The sequence below is a fragment of the Sturnus vulgaris genome, chromosome 20 (assembly GCF_052056855.1).
Source record: "Sturnus vulgaris isolate bStuVul1 chromosome 20, bStuVul1.hap1, whole genome shotgun sequence".
Lineage (NCBI taxonomy): Eukaryota > Metazoa > Chordata > Aves > Passeriformes > Sturnidae > Sturnus > Sturnus vulgaris.
The window spans coordinates 6,648,867-6,672,258 of NC_142262.1; the positions used below are offsets into that span (position 1 = coordinate 6,648,867).

A 23,392-nucleotide genomic window follows, 5' to 3' on the forward strand; every position below is an offset into this window, starting at 1 on the left:
TGAAATAGGTTGAGTGGTTGCTTCCTTCCCTTGGTCTTCATGCCTAGTTTTGTAATATGCTGAAGTAAAATTGGTGTTAAACAACCCATCAATCTTGTTAGAGCAAGGAATTCTTGGATTTCTTGGAGTGTTATTAGGTGCAGTTTCTTAAGAGAGAAAGTTGTTGAAGGAGAGACTTGTCTGTCCTCCCATGTGTTTATTAAAGTCATGATATTTACAACTATGCATGAACACTGACATGTTTTCACTAAGATTTTACTTTCTTGGGGGTGTTGTGGGATGTTCTAGGTGCTCTGCTGTGTAGACAAGCAGGGGATTCTTTCGTGGCCAAACCCCAGCCCAGAGACTGTTCTGTTCTTCAGTGGGAAGGTGGAACCACCTCATGACAGCCATGAAGACCTGACTGACGAGCTCTCCACACGATCCTTCTGCCATCCTGAGATGGAAGATGAGGTGAGTGATCCTCAATCCATAATACAGTGTGCTGGCTGCAATCATAGTTTGACTGACACACAATGTGATATTATAGAGGGTCCTTGTAGAAAAGTCCTGTGCCGTAATTTTTTGCTTAAAGATGAAGAAGCAAGCGAGGATCCTTTCCAACAAGAGTCCTGAAGCAGCAGGTGAATCAGCAGTGCCTTGTGTTCAACCCCTGAATCACCACCCTTTGTTCTGTTGGTCTCTCACAGCCCCATGAAAGAGATGCTTTGCTCTCTGGCCCACTGGCAGACACAGTGCACATGGCCAATGAACAAGAGAGGAACAACTGGTCTGGTGATGCTCCAAAGGCTCCTGAAGCCTCTGCCCACCGAAAGCCAAACAGCAGAAGCAAACATCCCTCTGGATCCAACGTGAGCTTTAGCAAGGACACAGAGGGTGGAGAGGAGGAACATCCTCAGGTAAGACTTACTGGAGGGGCATACAGGTAGGCTTTTGTGGAGCTGTAACACAAACTCAAACCCACAGAGTCTCCACTCTTTGGGAGTTTAATTGGGAATTCCCTGCAGGATTCTAGGCTCAAGCTGTATTCATTGTAACCAACTACAATTTCTCTGCCTGTTGGACCAGGCTGTTGGAGACAGCGAGGCGTTGGCTTGTGAGGCTGAAGACTTTGTGTGTGACTACCACCTGGAGATGCTCAGCCTGTCCCAGGACCAGCAGAACCCCTCCTGCATCCAGTTTGATGACTCCAACTGGCACATGCACCTGAATTCCCTCAAGCCTCTGGGGCTGAACGTGCTGCTCAACCTGTGCAACGCCGGCGTGACCGAGCGGCTGTGCCGCTTCTCCGACCACCTCTGCAACATCGCCCTGCAGGAGACTCACAGTGCTGTGCTGCCTGTCCACGTGCCCTGGGGCCTCTGTGAGCTTGCCAGGCTGATAGGTGAGGAGGAACTGGATGAACAGACACAGAGAAATCAGAGCTGTCTATTGACACTTAATCCTTAGAGAGCATGAGAATGTTTCCCCAGTCCCGTTTGCTGAGGAAGTGGAAATACAGAGCTGACTCTGTTGTTTGGTTGCCAAAAGAGTTTATTAAAGAGATGGCTTTTGGCAAGTTCTGACATTGTCAGCGCTATCCAAGGAACAAATGTCATTAAGGATAGTGCCAGCCAGCCCTGGCTAGGCTTCATATTCTTCTGCTGTGAGTCTGCCAGTCTCATCAGGAGACAAAGAATACCTGCTAATGAACAGATATCTGGACTGTCTTTACAGTAGGGCTTTAGAGGGAGTTTGGGGATAAATGACATACCTCAGCTCATTTTACAGATGGGAGGATGGAGGCACAGGAGTAGTAAGAGGTTAGAGGTAACTCTAGGATTAAAACCTGGAAACATGAACTCACTTCCGTGCCTGTCATGTGATGTCACAGTTACTCTCATCAGTGAACAGGAGCATGAGCACTGTAATTACTCATCTAGTCCTTTTGAGTGTTTTTCATCCTAGATCTTGAGCCATATTTACATAGATGCACAGTAAGCACAGCTTACCTGCCAATTGCTGGGGAGGTGTCAGAATGAGCACAGGAAAAGTGGGTGGCACAGAAGCAGGAGAAGGGACTTTTCTTTTGCATTAATTAGAGCCTGATTTTGCATCTCCTTGTGTTCATGTTTCAGGTTTCACACCAGGTGCTAAAGATCTTTTCAAGCAGGAGAACTATTTGGCTTTGTACCGTTTGCCAAGTGATGAGATGGTTAAAGAAACCATCCTGGGGAAGCTTTCATCCATCACCAAGAGGAGACCCCCCCTGAGCCACATGATTAACCTGTTTGTGAAGGACACCACTACCAGTAAGGCTGCCTCTTTCTCTGGGCATGCACTTGGCACAGGGTGAGCTTTTCCTCAGAGAGCCCAGAAAATGTCAGGCTGGAAGAGCCTGTAGTCCCTGTGGGGTGATGGCCCTGCTCTGCCCAGTGCAGATATGATTAACAAACTTCAGTGATCATCTGTGCTATACTGAGGGGGCCTTGGCTCGCTCCAGAATCATAAATAATTTTTAAAAAATATCTTAGCACATAGTAGACTTGTTTTCTGGAAACAAATGGAAGTGCAGAACATGGTGTGGGTTTATTGAGCTTGTAATAGACTTCATGATGGTAGTGAAACTAATACTGCACAGGGTTGAATATCACTCTGGTTTTAGTTAATAATGCTCATCTTTCTGATAAATCATAAACCAATATATTTGTGAGTTGTGTTACATTACACACTCCTGTATTGCATACTAATAAATCACAAAACTCCCATGCAAACTCACAGTGACCATGAATATAAACCTGAAGCCATGCAGACTTCTCCACTCTTTTTACTCCTTCCTACTCTCATAGGAATAGGCTAGGACGGAAAGGATGTACAGCTGGTTGAGGTCTTAAAGCACCTCAGAAAGATTTAACAGCTTGCCTGTCAGAGCTCTTAGTCTCTTTGTAATTCCTTAAATTGACTGAACTTGGCTCTCTTGAGTTGACATATGTTCAATATTGAATCTGAAATATGATCATTGTGCTGGCCAGAGTTTTACCAGGTTAACTGTCTTCTCTCACCCACTTCTTCTTAAGTTTTTGTCTTAATCTGAGAAGGAGCTTTTTCATTTGTTCTGACTGCTGCTATCTTGCCTTTGTAAGTAGGAATTATTTTGATGCTGAGATTTTTAGTGTAGAGAAAAAAACCTTTAATGTTGCCTCATTTCAACTCCTTATCCTCACTTTTAAACGGTTTAGGTTAGAGCCTGGAGCTCAGACAAATAGGTGTGACCTGGATTATGCTGTCTAGAGTAAATTCTAAGAGGAATTTTGCCAGTTGGTTTTAGTTAACCATTGGAACACCTCTCACACAATAGTCTTGCCCCTTGAAATTTCCTAAAATACTGCCATTTTAGAACCAGAAATACTGGATTGTGCAGATAACATTGGATGAAGTCAAATGGGCTCTGTTTATGCAGAAGTCAGACCAGATGATCATAATTTACCTTTCTCCACACATTATTTGTGAATAAATCTTTGAATCCACCCACTCCCATGACATACTGCAGTCAAAGCAAGATACATAAATTCTACAGCTGTAGCAGAAATAGGAGGCAGCTTATCTGTATATTCCCTTACTATTCCATTGAAATACATGTGTCACCATCTGGCAGTGTTCATCCCAGATCCATAGTAACCACATGGAAATGAGGAGCTCACTGGCGTCTTCCACGGAGTAAAACAGAGATACCATCTCTGCCTTGCTTTGCTAGAGCTGCACTGCTCCATCCCTTTTGATCTGTCTCATTGGCTCAGCTGGAGCAGTTTGCTTCTCTCCAATGAGTCCCAGCAGCCATGAATGGCTGCTCATACCTCCTGCCCTATTCATTCGTTTTTTCCCTTTTTGCCAGAGAAATCCTGGCCTGAGAGTTGATGATTTGGAAAGGGAAAGGGCTGAGCTCATTTTACTGACAAGGACAGCTCAGTGAACTCCTTGCAGTTTATAGTGTCTGCAGTCACTGCCACTTTCCCCTTAGCAGGGCTGTGGTGTGGGATTCTGGTGGCAATGAATGGGAAATGGATTGCAGTTGCATAAATGTGGGTACGTCTGTGCATGTGGTCATTGCAAGCTCTTGCTCTGTGTCCAGGACGTAGGTTTTGCATGGATAAACATCTCTTGTTCCCTCTTTCCTAGCAAGGACTATCTGACCTTAGGAGCAAGGTGGGAAGGATTAGGTGTTTATACAATAAAATTAACCAGAGCTCTGCACAAGTGCTCCTTTGTGTCCCTGAGACAGCCTCCTTCTTTCACACACAACTCTTATTCATCTTGGAGGTTTGTTATGCTGAAAACTTGGCTTGTGATGACTATTTATAGCAAAAGCAGAGAGCTGCTATGTTTTGGAAAATCCTCTGGTGTTCCTGAAGGTCCCTGCCTGGTTTGTGTTGAGGGGATATTCTTGGCTCTGGATTTCACCAGCCAGTGTGAGCATTAGCAGTCAGCAACAATGCCTGCAAGAAGCCTTTGGGCTCATTTTACTTGGCCGTGGGTTTTTTTGGTGTTTTTTTGGGTTTGGGTTTTTTTTTCATTAGCTCAGCTTTGAAGCTGTTGGGGGCAAAGTCACAGAGCAGCTGGAGGAGGGAAGGGAGACTCTATGTGCAGGAAATGTTAATGAGTTGATACAAATGAGAGGGAGCAGGAGGTATGGAGGGGAGACAGCCCCACATCTCTGGACTTGTGTCCTGTGCCTGAGACCTACATCAGGGATGTCACACACCACTAAGAAAAACTTTTTAACACCTCTGACTACAAGAGGAAATAAGAGATTTTGAGTCTGTATTAAAAACTAAAATAGGGGGAGAAAGGAAAACAGGACAAGCTGTGGTGTCCATTGATGTTCAGTTCTTCCATAAAGACAGCATGAGATACATTTTTAGAGTCTCTTATGTTGAACTTTTGACCCATCCTGATTTAACACGTTTTCAGGGTGAAAATGTGAAACAGGCTGTTATCTGGCAGGTCACACTGTCAAATTATCTTCTGCTACTCGAATGAAAAGTATTCAAGAATAGCTCTTACCCTTTAGTTCCACATCTGGCCTAAAAATGAATGCACTTTGCAGCGTAGCCAGACTTTGATCCCCAAAGGCTCATCATTGCTGCTTGTACTTTCATGACAAGAGGCATAAAGGAATTTCTCTTCTTCTGCTCTGTGAGATGCAGGAGCAAGATATTATCCCACCTTTATAGGAGCAGGATTGATACACAGGGTTAGAGGAGAATAGGAAGGGACTACATGGCTCTCGTTTTATCACAGCCTTATTTGAACCCACAATTACACAAAGGGCAGTTGCAGGTGCATCATCAGTCTTGAACAATTTCTTGATGGAGACTGAAGACTTTCAGCAGAGGAAAAGGAGATATCTGGAATCCAGCAAAGCATTTTGTGGTAACACTCATGTTTTAACAAATAAGGGAGCAGTTGGTGTGATATCCCCTTCCTGGGAGCTGTGTATGTGATGCTGACTCATTGTTCTCCTACACTTCAGGCACTGAGCAGATGTTTTCTCATGGGACAGCTGACATCATCCTTGAGGCCTGCACTGACTTTTGGGATGGTACTGATATCTACCCCCTCTCTGGCTCTGACAGGTGGGCAGCTTTCTCATTTGGGGAATTCAGGAGCTGCAGATAAAATGCAGAGAGAACTTGGTCACTGTTAAATTTCTTTTTGTGATGCTTGTTAAGCTTTCTAAGAGCTTTGAGTAGGTTGTGAGCATGAACCATCTCTGCTTGTAATTAATTGTTATCACAGAAATGTAAGAGATTAGATAACAACAAGCATTCAGTTGGACTGGAAGAGCCAGCCACTTCTTACTATGTCTGTTGGGATATTGTCCTCTTGTAAGTGGATTCTGACTGTACTGTGTAAAAGGACTGAATTATAATCAGGTCATGCTGGTGGCAGAGAACTTTTGCTGTTTTTCAAGAAAAATCTGTTGTCTTACATTAAATGCAAAATGATCAATTGTGCCTGAACCAGTCCACACAATGCATCAAGCCCTTGGAGTCCTGCTGCAATATCTGACAGTGTGTGCTGTATTTTCATCTACAGCCTGAATTGCTGTTCCTGTTGGCACAGCAGACCAATAATGTTTAGTTTCACTGACTTTTCACATTGTTCTTCTAAATCTGCTTATCCTCAGGTGTGAAAAAGCTGCCACTGATCCTTTTTGGAATATTGATCATGTTACAAGCAAATTAAAAATCTGATGCATAGTCTAATTTGTTAACTTTACGAATTCATCTTAGAGAAGGAACTTTACCTTATTTCAGTGTCTGAATATTGACTAAATACAGCTCCTGGGACCCAGACTCTGAAAGGGAATAGGAGAAAAGTTTGCTCCTGCAACTATCTCTGCCATAGGTCCAGAGTTGACAGTTCCCTCTTTGGTGTTTATCTCCCTACAGATAAATTATGTCTGATGAATTAAGCTTCTGCTATCATGCAGTGAACTTCCTTGGAGTCATCTGGCAGCCATATAAGCATATTATATTAATAAGTGTATTTGAAGAGCTCTGTGTTCATACCAATCAATCTGATGAGCAAACAGAAACATTCACCACTGCCCCTGTTGGAATATGTGTTCTTGTTGCCCTTCAGTGCCTGCAGCTTGGAGAATGCAGAAACAGCAGGGATAGTCTTCTTCAGACTTTCTAACCACTCTTTATGGAAGACATTTTTCCAAATTCATGAAACGGCAGCATTTCTGTAATGCCATAGAAATGTGACACATTTTTGCTAACTTTGCCTGTTTTTTTCTCTCTTCCACATAGGAAGAAGGTGCTGGATTTCTACCAGCGAGCCTGCCTGTCAGGATACTGCTCTGCCTTTGCATACAAGCCAATGCACTGTGCCTTGTCCTCCCAGCTCAATGGCAAGTGCATAGAGCTGGTGCAGGTGCCGGGGCAGAGCGCGATCTTCACGTGCTGCGACCTCCCCGGGACCACTCCCATCAAACAGAGCAGCAGGAGGAATAGCTGGAGCTCAGATGGTAAGTGTGCCTGCAGCCAGGGCTGCTGCTGGCCCAGGGAGAGCTGTAAGAACATTGTTATTCAGAGTAGCAGATGGAAATTTGGAAGGAAGAGTTTCTCGAGGAAGTAATGATGTGGCAGCTGGTAGGGGATTTCTATTAAAGTTATTAAAGCTTACATAAAAATTCTTCTCCTTGTGGGAAGTGTTTCTAAAGCAGGCTACAGAGAATCAAGACTTCTGGGTATTTCAGTACTTGGTTTGCTATTTGTCTGATTTTATGGAAATCATATGTGATGGACTTTTCAAAGAATTGAAATGTATAGTGCTGTGCAACTATTATTCCTTGATAGATTTTGTTGCTGTGCTGAAGGAACTGATTCCCACTAGATGAACTGTACATGCCCTTCAGAACAGCAATGGAAACTGAGAAAGCAGCACATACCATTACACAAATCTAGGAGGCTCTTTAGGAAAACCAATCTTAACCTCTTTCTGCCTTGGTCTCCCGTTCTGTGCAGTGTGACTAGTGTGGTTTCAAGCAGCTAGGAACAGTTGTGACTGTTTTCAAAACACTTTTGAGTCCCACTTGTGGCAAGCCTTGCAACTGTGTGAAGTGTTTTATTATTTTGTTCTTGCTGCATCCAGCCCCCGTTCACCATAGGCTGATGTGGTGATGGTGAAGGAACCCTGTCAAAGAGCCTTTGCAGGCTTTTTGGAAGTGTTTGCAGGGAACGTGATTCAGTTCCTTTGCATCAGCCCCTTGTGCTCTGATGCCACTGTGCCTCAGCTAGACTCACCATATTGTTTAGGCACAGTAGGATGTGTTTAAAATGCACATGTGAACATTATGAAGCACACATCCTTGACCTTTCTACCCAAATTCCATGTGACTGATCCCTGCCTTCTGTTTTATCTTTTTCCTTTCCGTGCTTGCTGTTTCCCACTTGTGTTCTTGGTCTCCTATGTGGGGGTGTCCTGAAACCACTTCTGTGACTGGGTATGCTGGCACAAATGGATGTCTGTTCATCTTTCCTCCTGTGTCTGTGTTCCTGCACATTTCTCTGTCTGGATCCCCTGTCCTTGGGTGTCACCTCGGTGGCCTCCCCACCTTTGAACTTTGATGCACACGTGGCCCCTCGTGTCTCAATGTGACTGCGTGTTGTTTGCATGCCTGAAGAAGGGATTGGGGAAGTGATGGAGAAGGAAGATTGTATCCAGGCTCTGAGTGGACAGATCTTCATGGGAATGGTCTCATCTCAGTATCAGGCCCGCCTTGACATTGTCCGCCTCATTGATGGATTGGTCAATGCCTGCATTCGTTTTGTCTACTTCTCCCTGGAAGATGAGCTCAAAAGCAAGGTAAGCTGTCTTTGCTGAACCCCCTGACCTTGCATGGCCCCTGGTTGTCTGACTGGAGAGTTTAGCTCCAGTGCAATCTAAGGTTAATCTGATTCAGCCCACTAATTTGTCCAGAAGGTTCCTGTGCTCCACTATGGCATCAGTCTGCAGTGCTCTGGCCTGGGCAGCCATTCTAAAACCCTTGTCTGCTCACCCACAGGTGTTTGCTGAGAAAATGGGTCTGGAGACTGGCTGGAATTGCCACATATCCTTAACACCCAATGGTGATGTGCCTGGCTCAGAGATTCCCCCCTCCAGCCCCAGCCATGCTGGCTCCCTGCATGATGACCTCCATCAGGGTGAGAACTGTGCCTTGGCCACTCTGAATGCCATGTGTTTCCTGGGTGGTTCTTTTAAACCCTCTCATAGGTTCCTGTGTCCACACCAGACACTTCATCTAACAGAGCTTTGAGCACAAAACTGGATGGGTTTTGGGTGTGTGTGTGTAAGGGACATCACTTTACATTTATAGCCTTTCTAGCCAGCCAGTAGCAAGTTTTTGGAAGCAGACATCCTTCTGTGCACCAGCTGCCATGAGTTTATGTGCTCATGAGTGCTTCTGGTTCTTGCTGGGGCCCTGGTCAAGCCACTGAAGGTCCCTTGCCTGTGCATGACTCTTTTTTTTTCTTACTTCAGCTGGGATTTCTTTATTCTCTTCCTCTAGAAGGACAGCAGAACAGATAAAGTATCATGTCTCAAAAGAGCAGAGACTAGGCTCACATATCTACCTCTGAACAGATTAGTCATCTAAAAATACTGCATTTTAGATGACTGAGTGGGAGATCTGAGTGTTGCTAACCCAGAAAAGCAGGCCTCACGTTTCCTGGCTTCTGCAGCACCACGTGCATGTCCCACGTGGGTGGCACAGGGGTGGCACAGGCAGGTTTGTGATTGTTGTTTATGCTGCTTCTCTCTGCTCCAGTTTCTCGAGATGATGTGGAGGGGCTTCTGCTGATGGAAGAGGAAGGGCACTCTGATCTCATCAGCTTTCAGCCAACAGACAGTGATATCCCCAGCTTCCTGGAGGACTGCAACAGGGTGAGGGCCCCTTTCCCTGTGCACCTTCTGCTGTTGTCATGGTCAGGAGTGTCATCTCATTGCTCCCAGAGGAAATTCCTCTTTGAAGGAGATTGGTTTACATTGGGACCCCTGATTTCCCTCACCCTCTTCCAGCTTGGTATCTAGAGCCTGAGAAATTTGTGATTCTCTCATTTAGTGACTTTTGCTGAACAGCTCTTTGCTTTGGAGTTTAGGAATGGAGGTTACCAAACATGGGGCAACCTTCAGAGCTGCACCTCAGTTCCTCTGGGTCCCATGGGCTGGGCAGGGAGTGGGAACATTCCCACTTTCCATGCAGGCAGAAGAAACACTCTCCTTTCCAGCTGTGAGCCACAGACTGGTGCTGCCCAATGGTCAGTGTGAGCCAAGCCCTTCCTGCTTCATAAAGATCTCACATTTGTTCAGCAGAGATTACAGGAATATCAGAGATACAGATTTTAATAAGTCTTTTAGGCCTGGTTTTAGAAGGCAAGAACCCTTCTTGCCTTGCTGCAGGTTGATGTGGCTGCAATTGAAATGGATGCAGTTGCTGGAAGAAAGCAGATGTATCTGACTAGATTCTCCACACAGGCAAAAAGTCCTTAGAAATCCTTGAGCATGGGTTTGTCACACTGACCTTATAAACCCTGAGGGCAAGCACAGGCAGCTTGGCAGGACAGTGTAGAACTTTATCAGAAAACTTTTGACAGTGACTTGGGAAAGCCAGTTCTGCCTACAGGAACATGAATTTGTATCTGATCTTGAAGCTGCATAATTCTAGGAATCATCATTCTCATTTCAGCATTTCCCTCTGAAATGCCACTCTGCTTAATCTGTCCTTTGTCTTTTTCAGGCCAAACTCCCCCGGGGTATCCACCAGGTGAGACCTCACCTGCAGAACATTGACAACGTGCCTTTGTTGGTGCCCCTGTTCACAGACTGCACCCCAGAGAGTAAGTGGCCTTTGCTTCTCCTGTCCATGAATTCCTTCCCCAGCTCCTTGGTCTGGCTCATCCAAGTGTGGACATGGGTGAAGGGAAGGGGATACATTCCAGAAATCTAGGAGGAAATATTGCTATTAATTACCCTCTGTTGCTACCTGTGGGGAGCCAGGTGTTAACTGAATTTCAGTGCAGCTGTTGCCCAGCTGCTGAATTGGGCTGAGAACCACTCCTTTCGATTTGCATTCAACAGATACAAAAGCAAACATCCAAAATGCTACTGCCTTCCATTAAATAAGTGTTATCAGTGTACCAGGAGACTTTGATCTCTGCTAACAACTCTTATATAACTCGGAAATCACTTCCCAGAAAATTTTCCCCCTGGCAGTTGATGTTAACACCTTCTGCTTTGCAGTTTTTGATTGCAGGAAGCAGAAAGGACAAAATTTTTCTGTCTCTCTCTGAGGTATTACTTAAAGAAAGGGGCTGAGTGTTCAACTGGTAAATACCTGCCAAATCTCCAGTGAGTGGAGCATCATTATGATTTGCCATTTTAGTACTTTTGGTCACAGTTTCCAGTGTGTCAATCACAGTGCAGTCTGCCTTCACACTTAGTGCCCAAATTTCCTCTCTCTGACAGAAGTGGCAGCTCTCCACTTGACCCAGCCCCTCACCGTGCTGCAGGTCTTTGTGCACCAGGCATTTCGTGAAGGTGTTTACAAGAGGATCTGCAGAAAGGAGGCTTGGGCTTTTTTGCCTGGAGCATTCTAGAAAATCCATGTATACACAGGGCACTGTGCATGGAGCTACAGAACTAAAATCAGATCAAAGAGCAGCTTTGACTTAGAGGCCCTAGGAATGTCAATAAACATATTGATAAAGGGTAGAGGTGGTGGTGGGTGGGAGTGCAGGTCTGAGTATGGCTAAATGTGGCACTGCTTTTGGAATGGTTTGTTACATTCCCTTCCTTCCTTTAGACTTGCAGCACCACTAGTGATGTGCTACTGAGCAGAGTTTGAAACACTCTATTTATTTTCAGTTTGAATTATTTAGGTTTATTTCTGCTGTTTTCTAACAAGACCATTTGATGCTGAAGCTGTTTTATGCACCCAGGCTATACCTACAGCTCTGGTCTGAAAAAGGTGTGCTGGAGATGCAAATCTCTGGGTTATAGTTCTGTGAACCACAGATCAATTCCTGCAGTGGCAGGTATATAGGGCACCTGGTCTGCAGATAATTAACTGTCTATTTGTGTGCTTTGATTGTGGATCTCAATGTACACAAGTGGTGAGTATCAGATGGGGCAGTTTTAAAGGATCTGTTTGTTACCCAGATTGGAAAGGGTGTGAAACATTGCATTTTTGTGTGCATTATGGCATCCTTGCTCCTTCTGTCCCTCTGCAGCCATGTGTGAGATGATCAAGATCATGCAGGAGTATGGGGAGGTGACCTGCTGTCTGGGAAGCTCTGCCAACCTTCGCAACAGCTGCCTCTTCCTGCAGAGTGATATCAGGTGGGGCAGGACCTATTCCTCCTGCAGCTGCCTTTGCCTTCATCTTAGCAAGTACCCAGTGTGGGTCACAGCACACCTGTGGGCTGTGCAGGGAGGTGCTCACAATTGCTCTGTCCATTTTTAGCTGTGTTTGTCTCCAAGAGGGTGGTTGGGGGGGATTGGATGGGGATGTCTGTGTCAGGCCCTTGACACAAAAAGGTATTTCCACATCTGAAAGGAAGATATTCTCTTGCATGCTGGACTGTTGTGCCCCAGCTGCCACTACAGATGCTTCCTATTGAGTGACAGAGTGGACGTACCCCATGGATCAGCCAATTTGTTGACCTTTTGCCACAAACCAAAATGTGTTCATTTTTTTTCTGTGAATAATTGAAAGTCTAGGGAGATTGATCCTAAATTCATGTTATAGCTCAGGCTTCTCTACCTGATCAAGGTACACAGAGCATGGCACAGCAGTGTGACAGTTTTCTCTCTGGGATGAGGCCTTTCACCAACACCCCTTGTGTTGTCCTTGCAGTATAGCCCTGGACCCTCTCTACCCATCCCGCTGCTCCTGGGAGACCTTTGGCTATGCCACCAGCACCACCCTGAGCAATGGCTCTGAGGAGCTCACCCCCCTGCAGCTCTCAGGGCAGCTCAACAGCCTGCCCTGCTCCATGTCCTTCCGCCAGGAAGAGAGCACCAGCATCATCAGGCTCATAGAGCAGGTGAGCCAAGCAGTCCCCTGTCCCCTCTGCAAGGAGCAGAGCCAGGAGCTCACACGAACATTCTGCTTGATGTGCCCACAATGCTGCCAGCAGGAGCTTTGCTTGTGTCTCCTGGCCCTTGTCTAGGAAGCACAAGAGGGAGAATCTTCCTGCCTGGCCCTCCTGGTCCAAGGTGTAGGGAATGGTTTGGAAATGGTGCCTTGTGGCAACAGAACATGAATATTGTTCATTTGGATGAAGTAAAATCTTGCAGAGATCCCTAGCCAGTGTTAAGGAGAAGCATAACCCCAGAAAAGCCAGGAGTTTAAACAAACTTACTAAATCCTGCCTTTCCTTTAGAACCTTTCCATGTAGGCAAGAGACCTTCCCTTTTTGCTTTCACTGTGTCCAGATCCTCTCCCCTCCCACTTCCCCTGCAGGCCCCATGTTCTGTCCCTGTGTGCTGCTAACTGCCCTGGGCTGGCAGCTGCTCCCAGCAGGGCTCTCAGGGTTTGTGCTTCCTTCCAGGCCAGGCATGCAACCTATGGGATCCGCAAGTGTTTCCTCTTCCTGCTGCAGTGCCAGCTGACCTTGGTTGTCATTCAGGTGAGTCCTGGCCTGCCTGGGGACAGGGTTTAGCTCAGAGGACAGGAGGGCTCACATGGGTATGGGTGGCTGCAGTGGGGCAGCCTCAAGAGAGGAGTGTGGCCTTCAGTCAGGTTTACACAGTGTGTGTGGGGAAGTTACAGATGGAGACTTCCTGAGCTGCCCCTTCTCCCTGATCCTCATACATTTACTTTCAAACCCTTTTTTCCTGGAGAAAAGCATCCCCTGCAGCTCCTGCCACAGGAACATATGGAGGGGCTGTGCAGTGGCAGCCCAGTTACCAGCTCATGCCAGTGTTTCAGGGAAGACAGCAGCATTTTGGGGAACAAGTCTGTCCTAGCACTGTTCATGTTCTTCACTCTGGGTTGTTTCTGTCCAGTTCCTCTCCTGCCTGGTGCAGCTGCCCCCCATCCTCAGTACCACAGACATCGTGTGGCTCTCCTGTTTCTGCTACCCACTGCTCAGGTGAGTCTGTCAGGGTGGATCTCCTCCTATCCCGCCCCAGGATGCACAGCCCACCCCCTCAGCCTCACTGTGTCCATGCTAAAAGCAAGCTGATGTCACCTACAGCAGGCTAAGAAGGCTGCAAGGATTATTCCAAGCACCTGCTTTGACAAGGTGCTTCAAACAGTGACAGGAGCATTGGTGTGTTTCTGTGTTAACCCCTGCCTTGTGTGATGGAAAGCTGGGCTGTCAGGTGGAGGCCAAGGTACCACAGGTGGTTTTTTCTCCCTCATACATCTGGAGGTCACTTCTCTCTCTCTGTCTGTACCTGCAATGAATAACACCTTTTATGGCATATGTAAAGACAAGTGCCAATGCTTGAAGCATTCTGAGCAGGTTATTTGGGTTCAAATGTTAGATAAAAGCACAATAGCTCTGGTGCCTGAACACATTACTGAGACACTTCACTTACCTTTCTCCAGTATCTCACTCCTGGGCAAGCCTCCCCACAGTTCCATCATGACCATGGCAACAGGAAAAAACTTGACTTCCATTCCCAAGAAGGTAGGTCGCTCCTCAGATTTAAATTATCCACACATTTTTCTCTTCAGTTTTGTCCCAGTGTTGATGTATAACTGAGGCCCTGTGCCTTCCTGGCTCGCTCAGTAAATTGATCCATGGCATGAGCCAGGGAGGGAATCCCCTATTCCAGCATGCCCAGAGGGCAGATCCTCAGTGCAGCAGCTCATCTGTACTACAGCTTGTCTTTTGCAGCCACTGATTCTCTGATGGTCCATGGGGAGGAGGTTGTATACTAATGACATGCCCATGTCATCCTCCTTGCTTTCCCTTATTCACAGACTCAGCACTACTTCCTGCTCTGCTTCCTGCTGAAATTCAGCCTGACCATCTGCTCCTGCCTCATCTGCTTCGGGTTCACCCTGCATGAGTCCTGCAAAGGGGTGAACACCACCAGCCTCAACCTCACAGCCTGCTCCTCCATCATGCTGCACAGGTGAGGAACTGGCCACACACATCCCTACTGCTCCTGCCCTTGCCAAGGAAGACTGATTCCAATCCTCTGACAAGCTTCAGCCTCTTCCATGACCCACCAGGGCTGTAGCCTGGACAGCTGCATCACTGCCCACTGTCACCTCCTGGTACCAGCACAGCCTGAGCTCACACACTGATCCCTCAGCTGTTAAAGGGGGACGTGGCTGTGGTGGGAGCAGGTCAGACAGTTAAGTGTCCACTATTGACTTTCCTGTGTCCTCTCATTCACTAGCAATGCTTATGGTGCTCCTGACTGGTTTGGGACATTTTCCAATGCTCTCCTGGTAGCCCAGAAGCTCACAGCTGGCCTGATTGTTTTACACACAGGTAAGTCCCTGTTCCCAGAACCCCATTCCCTGCTCTAGAGGAAAACCTTACATCCTCTGTCTCTTTCTTTGCTCCCTATGCCAGAGCAGAAACTCCCTGATAGAAGCAGACACTGCAGTGGCCTCATAGCACAGGCATAAATCCTCTTGTCTCACTAAACATTACCCTGGTAGATTAAAGACAGCACCCTCAGAACTGATTCTACTTCATACCAGCCTGGTGAAGTGCTGGTTCTCTCCAGTCTCACCAGAAGAGCCAAATCCCTTTTGCCTTCTTGAAAGTTAGTAGCAGCACCTGTAGCTCTCCAAAAGTATTCCCCGCTTCAAAAGTGTTTCTATTCCTGCTGCTATTCTGCGAAGACCCCACTGCCTTCCTACAAAGGGCACTGGTGCAGCTGTGACTGAGAGCTGGAAGCCTTTTTAAACCCTCCGGGGGGGTGTGGAGCCAGCTCCTAGCTGATCCTCATCACCTGCACCCATTGCCTGGCAGAGCAGGTCCAGCTGCTCCCTGTCCCACATGTCCCATGGTGCTGGGCAGAGCACTGTGTGTTGAGATGTGCAGATGTCCAGTCCAACAGAAATGCTTCCTGATTTGATCTCCAGCTTTGGAGAGAGTGAGTTGCAGTGCTTTTATGTCCCTCACACCCCTGAGACAGGGCAGGGGTGCTTTGCCTGGCAGCTGTTTGGAAGAGCCCAAGTGAAAGCTGAGCAAATGCTGGGTCCTGTACAGACAGCTCTGGGTCTCTGCCTAAATCTCTCTCTGGGCTGGAGCTTTCCTCTATTGCAGCCCTGGAACAAGGGCACACCCACCCCTGTCCCATTCCCCAGACCTGGGCCTTTGCCTGTTCTCTTTCAGCTCCCAGTTTATTCACCTCAGAGTGAATAACTGCAGTGCAACCACTGCACTGCCCCCACCTGCATTCCAGGGACTTGGAATTGCTGTGAGCAGCCTGATCTGAAAGACCCCTGAGTGGTAGGCTGGTTCCAGGGACATGAAGCTCATATCCCTTAGGAGTAACAGGTGTTGCTGTACCTTGTGAAGTGCTGTATCTGTGTGTGGTGCTGAATAATCCCCTTCTCCCTGCAGTGTTCATATCCATCACCCACGTCCATCGCACCAAGCCCCTGTGGAAGAAGAGCCCCCTCTCCAACCGCTGGTGGACGCTCACTGTGGCTGTTGTGTGAGTACCCCCGGCCTGGGCAGGTTTTCCAGGGTGCTGGAGCAAGGAGATCTGCTGGAGCAGGCCCACTCCAGTTTGCTGGTACTGAGGAGAATCAAGTACCTGGCAATTGATCTCCACTGCTGAACTGGTGACTGTTGTGAGCATTTCATCTGTGCCTGAACAGATTCATCTGCAGATCTTGGGAAGCTTGTCAGGTCTGCTGACATTTGCTGTGTCTGTTTTTCATCTTAGAGTGCTGGGGCAAGTGGCACAGACTGTGCTGGACCTGAAACTCTGGGAAAACCTCAACTCTTCTTTGACCTTTAACCACGTCTCCATCTCTCCAGTCTCATGGCTCCTGGGTTTTCTTTCCTTGGTCCTTGTGGTTATCATCAATGAGATTGTCAAGCTGCATGAAATCAGGTAGGGGGGTTGTAGGGAGGATGGGGAGAAAGGGCTGAAGCCTTCCTCCAGCCTGGCCTTGAGCTGCAAAAAGTAATGATGCCCAGGGAACAGGGTGGGGAACAAAAAGGAAAAGCTGATTGCATTGTGTAAATCACCTGGCTATTGTGTGCAGGCTCACGTTCCACCTCCCAGGGAGGAAGTGCAGGGGAGGAAGGAGGGTCAGAGGAGGGCAGTGGCAGTGATTGGGAGCAGGAAGGGAGAACAAAATTTCCTTATCTCAAACCAAAGGCAGGGGGACAGCCAAGGTCTGTGCAACACCAGCATGGAACTGGGGAGGGCTGTTCTCTCCATCTTGTCCCATGAGGACAGAGAGGCATTGAATCACAGCAGAGGAAATGTGCCTTCACACAGAGCCTGGACTGTGGGACTCGTTTTCACGGGAAGTGGCTGAAGCCAAGAATGAGTAGCAGGCAAAGTGACTGGCTGTTCTTCCCAGCACAGGGAGCAGCCAGAGCTGGGAGTCAACACTAATGAACATTGATTCAGGAAATGGGCTGGGGAGGAAAGGCGGGGATTACAGGGAACCCTAATGAGGATAGAGACACCATCTCAGTTCCTGTGAAGGGTTTCTGGACCTTTCTGTGCTGTGTCTGGTGTCCCTGGAGATGGGATTCAGCTGGATGGGGTAAGACTGAGACCATGGGCTGCTCTCTGGATTTGATTTCCCTCCCAGACTACCATGGGGCTCAGGCCAGGGGCTTCCCTGCTTCTTGGGGCTAGCAGCTCAGGAGTGGCAGTGGAGCAATCTTACCTTTCACCCCTCTGCCTACTGACTGTCTTCTTCCTTCTCCAGGGTCCGTGTTCGTTACCAAAAGAGGCAGAAGCTGCAGTTTGAAACCAAGTTGGGAATGAATTCACCATTTTAAAAGCACCCAGCTCAAGTTCCCTGGAGCCAGGGCCAAACAGCCACAAACAGGGAGAGTGGCTGCACCAAAGGCCCAGGGAGTTTTCCATCACACATGCAAACCAGACAGCCTCCTGGCAAAACTACACCTGCACCTTCCCAGGGCCCTAGGCAGGGATCCCCCCACAGGTATGCAGTCCCTTCCCAGCCTGCCAGGTACCCTCACAGGAACCTGCAAGCTCTGGTGCCTGTTCAGGCTGCTCTTCCTTTATTTATTTATTACAAGAGGTATTTGTTGGTATCATGGTAATGCTAAAATGAAGTGGCTCCTTTCCTCTTTGTGAGCAGATGGGTTGCCTGGGCCTGGCAGGAGAGTCTGGGGCCAGCAGGGCTGCTGAAGCAGGAGATCTCTGTTGAAACCCATTTCGGTTTTCCATCTCTGCCTGCTCTGTGTGTGTGTGTGTGCCTGTGCATGCCCTCCCTGCCTCCCTGCCCTGTGTCCCAAGGCAAAGGAGCCATCCCTCTTGCAGTCCCAACAGTGCTGGCAGCTCACATTCCCAAGGGGACAGTGGGAAGGGTCTCTGGAGAGCCAGGGTGGGCCAGCCCTGCCTTCCAGTGGTGTTGTCACAGCTGTGTTCTGGCTGTGTCAGAAGAGGGATGTGACAGGGCTTTGGGAAAAGCTGCCTGTGATCCTCTGGTCTGGTGCAGAGGGAGGGCAGCTCTGCCTGCTTGCAGGGAGCCAGCATGGTTCAGCTTCCTGCAGCCCTGTTGAACCAGCTTTTGTCTTCTTTAACAACCCCCAGAGAGGTTTTATAGCTGTTCTCCTGTTTGTGATCTGAACTGCTGTTCTGCTTCAGTAATAGGCCTGCTTGAGAAAGCCACAGAGATAAAGCCTGAGCCCTGACTATCCCACCCTAGAGGAAGGGATGTCTTTCCAGGCAGGATATCTGTGACTAATACAGAGCTGGTGAATGGCTCCTTTCCCAATCCCAGGATTGTGCTGCATCCAGTTCTTGCTCCCCAAGGCATAGGGAACCCTGCCCAATCATGTCTGTCTGTGATAGTGCTGGGAAGTGTCTCCCCTCTGTGTTAATGCCTTCACACACAACCACAGAATGGTTTGGGTTGGAAGGGGCCTTAAAGCTTATCTTGTTCCACCCCCTGCCATGGGCAGGGACACCTTCCTCTATCCCAGGGTGCTCCAAGCCCTGTCCAACCTGACCTTTAACAATTCCAGGGATGAGGCAGCCACAACCTCCCTGGGCAACATCTGCTCAGTGTTTTTCTGGAGGTCCCTTCATTTGCCTGGGGGGGACCCTCCCCTGAGGGCTGCAGCAAACCATGATCTGCCCCAGTGCAGCACTCAAGCTCCCGAGCTCTGACCAGGCCCCATCTGTACTGGGAGCACTGGTCCTGTTGTGGGCTGACAGCCAAGGGCCACAGAGGAGCACACAGGCTTGGCTACCAGAATATTTGCAGCTCATGGAGATGTTGACTGTAGTTCTAAACACTGACTAAAGCTGGTAAATCCTGGCCCTGGTTTTGGTCCCAGCATTAACACTACAATATTTGGCTGTTACTTCTTTGGTACCCGAGATTAACAAGTGGCAGCTGCTCTCTCCTGGGCAGGCAGGGAGCTTTCTGGAACCCCCAAGCTCTGCCCTGTTGCTCCACCTTGTCTTCCTCACTTTTCAGCATTACCAGAGAGCATGGACACAGCTGAGTGTCTCTAAGCAATACCCTCACCCTGCAGAGGGGCTGGTAGAGGAGCAGAGCTGGGTACAGCCAACCCCTGAACTCTGGGGACACACTGAGGCTGCTGGAGGGGGGCAGCAGGGAGTGTTCCAAGCCCTGGACCCAGTTCCTGCAGCAAGAGGGCAGATGTGGAGATGCCATGCTGGCAGGATTGCAGGGAGAGGGAGCCAGCAGCTCCCTGGGGAAGCACAGGGCTCTCCCCTGCACCACAGCAGTGTCTGCCCACCTTTGCCAGCCAGGCTGGACTGTCCCCTCACTCCCCTGGCACCTGCAGGGCTCAGAGAGAACAAGCTCCACCTCTCTCAGCCTCAGTTTAGTAAATGCCAGTTCCAGATCTGTGACACCTGGCCCCTGAGAAATCAGCTTTCCTTCCTGATGCCAGGGTTGGATCACAAGTGGGATATGATCTCCCCTGTGGCCAAGCTGAGCTGGGGTCAGAGCAGCACAGAGCTGCTCACTGCTGTCCCCTCACCCAGACCTCAGCTCTTGCCCCGTGCCATGAACTGTTGTAGGTGTTAAAAGGCAGCAGAGTCCAGGGCTTCCTGCTGGCCACACCTTCCTCTGGAGGAGGCACCTTCAAGGTTTCCTCCTCTGAGTGATCACAGATGTTTATTTTCCTGCATCCTCCTTCCCCAGCTAGATTTGGAGGGAGCTAAAGTGTATGAATGGAGCCTTTAGCATGGTCTTGCCAGTGTCACCCTTCCCTCAGTCACTGAAGTGTCTAAGGGTCAGAGTGTATGGCTTCAGAAGGAAATTTCCTACATCAAGATGTTTTTAAATGCTGTATATTTTATATTAAATTTTTTGGGATGTATGTAAAAATATTTCATTTGTATTAAAACTTGTAAATTGTATAAAAAAGAAAAAAAAAAAGAAACAAACCCAGACCCACAAGCATCCAGTATCAGTATGGCAATAAATGATTGTCCTGGCTAACACACCCAAGAATTGGGAACGAGTTTGCACCCAGCAAAGGAAGAAAGTAAAAATGTCTGTGGCTGCTGGGGTCACAGAGTGTGATTTTCCTGTTGTAGGGACAGAGCCTGAGAGCTTGATGCTCCTGGGATCCAGTTCTGGCCTTTTTTCCAGTTTCTGCTCAGCTTTGGGTAAATCTGTCCATCTCTAAAAGCCTCTTCCTACAGAGTAAGTTTGGTTACCTGGTGATTTCCTGGATCCTGGGCACTGCTTCAGTCCAGGCTGGCAGCACAGATTGAATCCCTCTGCATGGGTGAAAGGTTGGGGTGAGCTGGGAGAGGCACTGGGGATAAGCAGTGCTGGGAGAAGGAGGCCTGGGCTGCACTGGGGTGGCAGTGGCCACACTCACAGGCAGGAGGAGGGAGGAAGGCTCTGCCTGGCACATGGGGATAGTGAAGGTGCCACATGGGCAGGGTTGGGCACTGGGACACCAGCACTGTCACCACATTACTGCTGTGGTGGTGAGACTCACACTGAGCATTAACCTCACTGGAGGTGACTGGGATTCACCAGGGGAGATTATCTGAGGAAGCCTGGAGCACAAGGGACAGGATAAAGCTGATCCTCGATGGACTTCAAGCAGCAGGAAACAAGCTTATGGCATTTGACACAAAGGACACAACTAGGCAAAACTATCAAAAGGGTAAAATATGCCCCACTGTTTAATAGAATTTAGTCTTAATGGATGTTAGTGGAAAACAAAACACATGATTAACACAAACAGAGCAGATGGTTTAAAATCTGTTGTCAGTCTGGTGATTACACGGGCTATTTTTTCCCCTCACTGTCTCGCTGCACGGAGCAGGTGCAGCTGGGGTCATTTAGTCCCTGTTGCAGTGTACATAACTTACACACCATACAGTAGCTTCAAAATAGAGATCTAGAGCTCAAAAAATAGGCATTCTTCTGCAAAATCAAATGTTTAGTTCCCTTATTGACAATGAGAGCAGCGTTCTGCTGCCCTCAGGTGGCTCAGACAGTGGCAGCTCCACCCCAGTGTCCTCTTATCCCTGACCCAAGACTTGCAGTTCTGGTTAGTAAATATATAGAATTAATCACATTTTAAATATATACATTGGCCTTTAAAAAAAAACCAAAACATTTACAGTTTATCAATATACAAAAACAAAACAAAAAAAAAAAAAAACTGGGCTTGTCCCAGGTTGACTCATGAGAGTAAAAATCAGTTTATAAAGAGGTTCACAGAAACCTTTTAAAAGTGCCACTGGTTGTAGCTATTTGAAAACATCAAGTCCATGATGTGGCACTCGGACACAGGTAGTGGATACACTCAGTGTGGGACAGAAATCAGAGCCAGGGAAGAAGTGTCCTTACCCGCCTCACACTGACCTCAAGTCCAGGACAATGATGGGATTTTAGTTTTTTTTCAGGGCTTTTTGTTTTTGCTTTTCAGCCCAGAAACCAGGCTGGCACCTCTTGCCTGCCCAGCCCACGGCATAGCTGCCCTCAGGAGCAGAGACTTTCAGGAATGTTCAGGTGGGCTTTGCTCCCCTTCCTATGCAACAGCACAGGGGGCTGCAATCAGTCCAACCCAGCTGCAGACTCCCAAATGATTGGGAAGCAACTGCCTTCTCAGCCACCTTCTCCCTCCAGTTTGGTTTTGCATTGATGATTTTTTCTTGTTTAGTTTTATTTTTAAAGGGAAGTAAGTGGAATTTTCTTTCCCTTTGTAATTTTTGTAGCAAATGGCACTTCAGCACAATCTTTGGTTCCCTTCTGGTGCTCCGATGCTTTCATTTGCTTGGCATGCCGAACACGAGCCAAGTTCCGGGCTCTTGGACATATTTAGCCATGCACTAGTGAGCAGATCCTGCGAGAGAAATCTGTCTGGGAGCGATGCAGCCGCTCCTCCTGCCTGGATGCTGAGAGCTCTCACTGCAGCCAGGGGCTGTGGCCACGTCCAGCACGCAGGAGCTGCTCCTGAGCAGAATTCCCCGGTGCATCTGGGGTCAGCTCCCCCGCCGGGCTGCTGAGCCTCGAGGAAGGATCACGTCCCAAACGCTGCTACTGTTGAACAATGCTCACCGTGGGGTTTGTGCCAGCAGATCCCCGCAGGGAGGGGCACTGCGAAAAGGGACTGTTTTCTCTCAAAAAAAGGGATAAGGGAGGGGAGAAAAAAAAATTTAAAAGCATTAATCATGCTGCTGCACTCCGGGAAGACCAGGGTGGGGGTTTGTGTAGGCACGGTGTGGGCAGAGGGCAAACTCCATTGAGCAGCAAGATCCAGACAGACTGGCCCAAATTCCCGGGTTTTTGGCACTGCCATCACCATCCTCAGCACTCTGGGAAGGGGCAGGAAGGCTCCCGTGTCCGGCAGGGCCGTGGCAGAGCATCCACTGCTCTGCAGGCCGTGCCAGCCCCATCTCAGGGGTCTGTGGGTCCTGCTGCAGGGATTTCCATCCACTTGGATTTCACGCTGCCCGACGCTGACGCGTTTGGAAAAGCGGCAAATAAAGCAGAAAGGTTCCTTCTCGCTCCGCAAGCTGCCAAAGTGCGACAAGCCCCGTCTTCTTTTAGCTGCTGTCAGGCCTGGCCGGGGCTGCGGCTGCACAGTGAATCGCCAGCTCGGTGGCGGCTGCCCGGGGAGGTCTCTCCTTTGACACATTGTTGGCAGGGGATAAATAATAAGAGGCAGGACTCGACAATGCAGTGGGGAAAGAGAAAGGTCCCTTGTGGAGGCTCCTCAGCTCTGTGCAAGGGAGCAAGGGCTTCTCCATGGCCTCCAGGACTGCGTGTGCAGCCCCTCTGGGCTCTCCTCCTGCTGCCAGTCTGGTGGGAAATGCCTGACCCCCTCGGAAACCGGCCCAAGGCCACACTGTCACATCTGACACAGAGCCAGGGGTGGGCAAGGAGAGCAGCTTTGTTCCCAGCCATAGTGCAAAGTGTGGGGAGGGAGGCGGCTGCAGAGACCTGCAGGCACCGCTGGTGCCAGATCCGCTCTTCCCCCATCACCAGGGGCACTGATGGAGCAGCCAGAGGCGGGAGGGGAAGGAGGGAGCAAGCCTCAGTCCAGCATTGCATCCAGCTGGTCAGCCAGGTCGTCAAACATGTTGCTGATGTCTTCCAAGATGTTCTTGGCTGAGTGCATGGTCCCAGGGTGGCTGGGGAGGAAACGGAGAGAGTCAAAGCACTACTCAAAGGCTGCAGGTGCTGATGGGGAAGGTTTGG

General features: G+C 48.6%; 2 protein-coding genes across 5 annotated transcripts in view; one reads left to right on the plus strand and one right to left on the minus strand.

Moving 5' to 3' along the window:
- The window catches only part of TMEM94 (transmembrane protein 94), a 50,765-nt gene extending 30,597 nt beyond the window's left edge, over positions 1-20,168 (plus strand). For all 3 annotated transcript variants that reach the window (XM_014878220.2, XM_014878222.2, XM_088176800.1), the window contains 20 exons: positions 289-453; positions 690-899; positions 1,069-1,384; positions 2,118-2,291; positions 5,510-5,612; positions 6,798-7,015; positions 8,174-8,355; positions 8,555-8,693; positions 9,317-9,432; positions 10,286-10,385; positions 11,778-11,886; positions 12,404-12,593; positions 13,101-13,178; positions 13,558-13,643; positions 14,105-14,186; positions 14,483-14,637; positions 14,908-15,002; positions 16,089-16,182; positions 16,417-16,587; positions 17,423-20,168. In XM_014878220.2, the coding sequence (XP_014733706.1) occupies positions 289-453; positions 690-899; positions 1,069-1,384; positions 2,118-2,291; positions 5,510-5,612; positions 6,798-7,015; positions 8,174-8,355; positions 8,555-8,693; positions 9,317-9,432; positions 10,286-10,385; positions 11,778-11,886; positions 12,404-12,593; positions 13,101-13,178; positions 13,558-13,643; positions 14,105-14,186; positions 14,483-14,637; positions 14,908-15,002; positions 16,089-16,182; positions 16,417-16,587; positions 17,423-17,495 (2,856 nt within the window). In that variant the 3' untranslated portion in view covers positions 17,496-20,168. The remainder of the gene's footprint in view (positions 1-288; positions 454-689; positions 900-1,068; positions 1,385-2,117; positions 2,292-5,509; positions 5,613-6,797; positions 7,016-8,173; positions 8,356-8,554; positions 8,694-9,316; positions 9,433-10,285; positions 10,386-11,777; positions 11,887-12,403; positions 12,594-13,100; positions 13,179-13,557; positions 13,644-14,104; positions 14,187-14,482; positions 14,638-14,907; positions 15,003-16,088; positions 16,183-16,416; positions 16,588-17,422) is intronic.
- A 668-nt stretch (positions 20,169-20,836) lies between these two features.
- Positions 20,837-23,392, minus strand: part of CASKIN2 (CASK interacting protein 2) — a 31,262-nt gene continuing 28,706 nt past the window's right edge. For both annotated transcript variants that reach the window (XM_088176799.1, XM_014878141.2), the window contains one exon: positions 20,837-23,325. In XM_088176799.1, the coding sequence (XP_088032925.1) occupies positions 23,229-23,325 (97 nt within the window). In that variant the 3' untranslated portion in view covers positions 20,837-23,228. The remainder of the gene's footprint in view (positions 23,326-23,392) is intronic.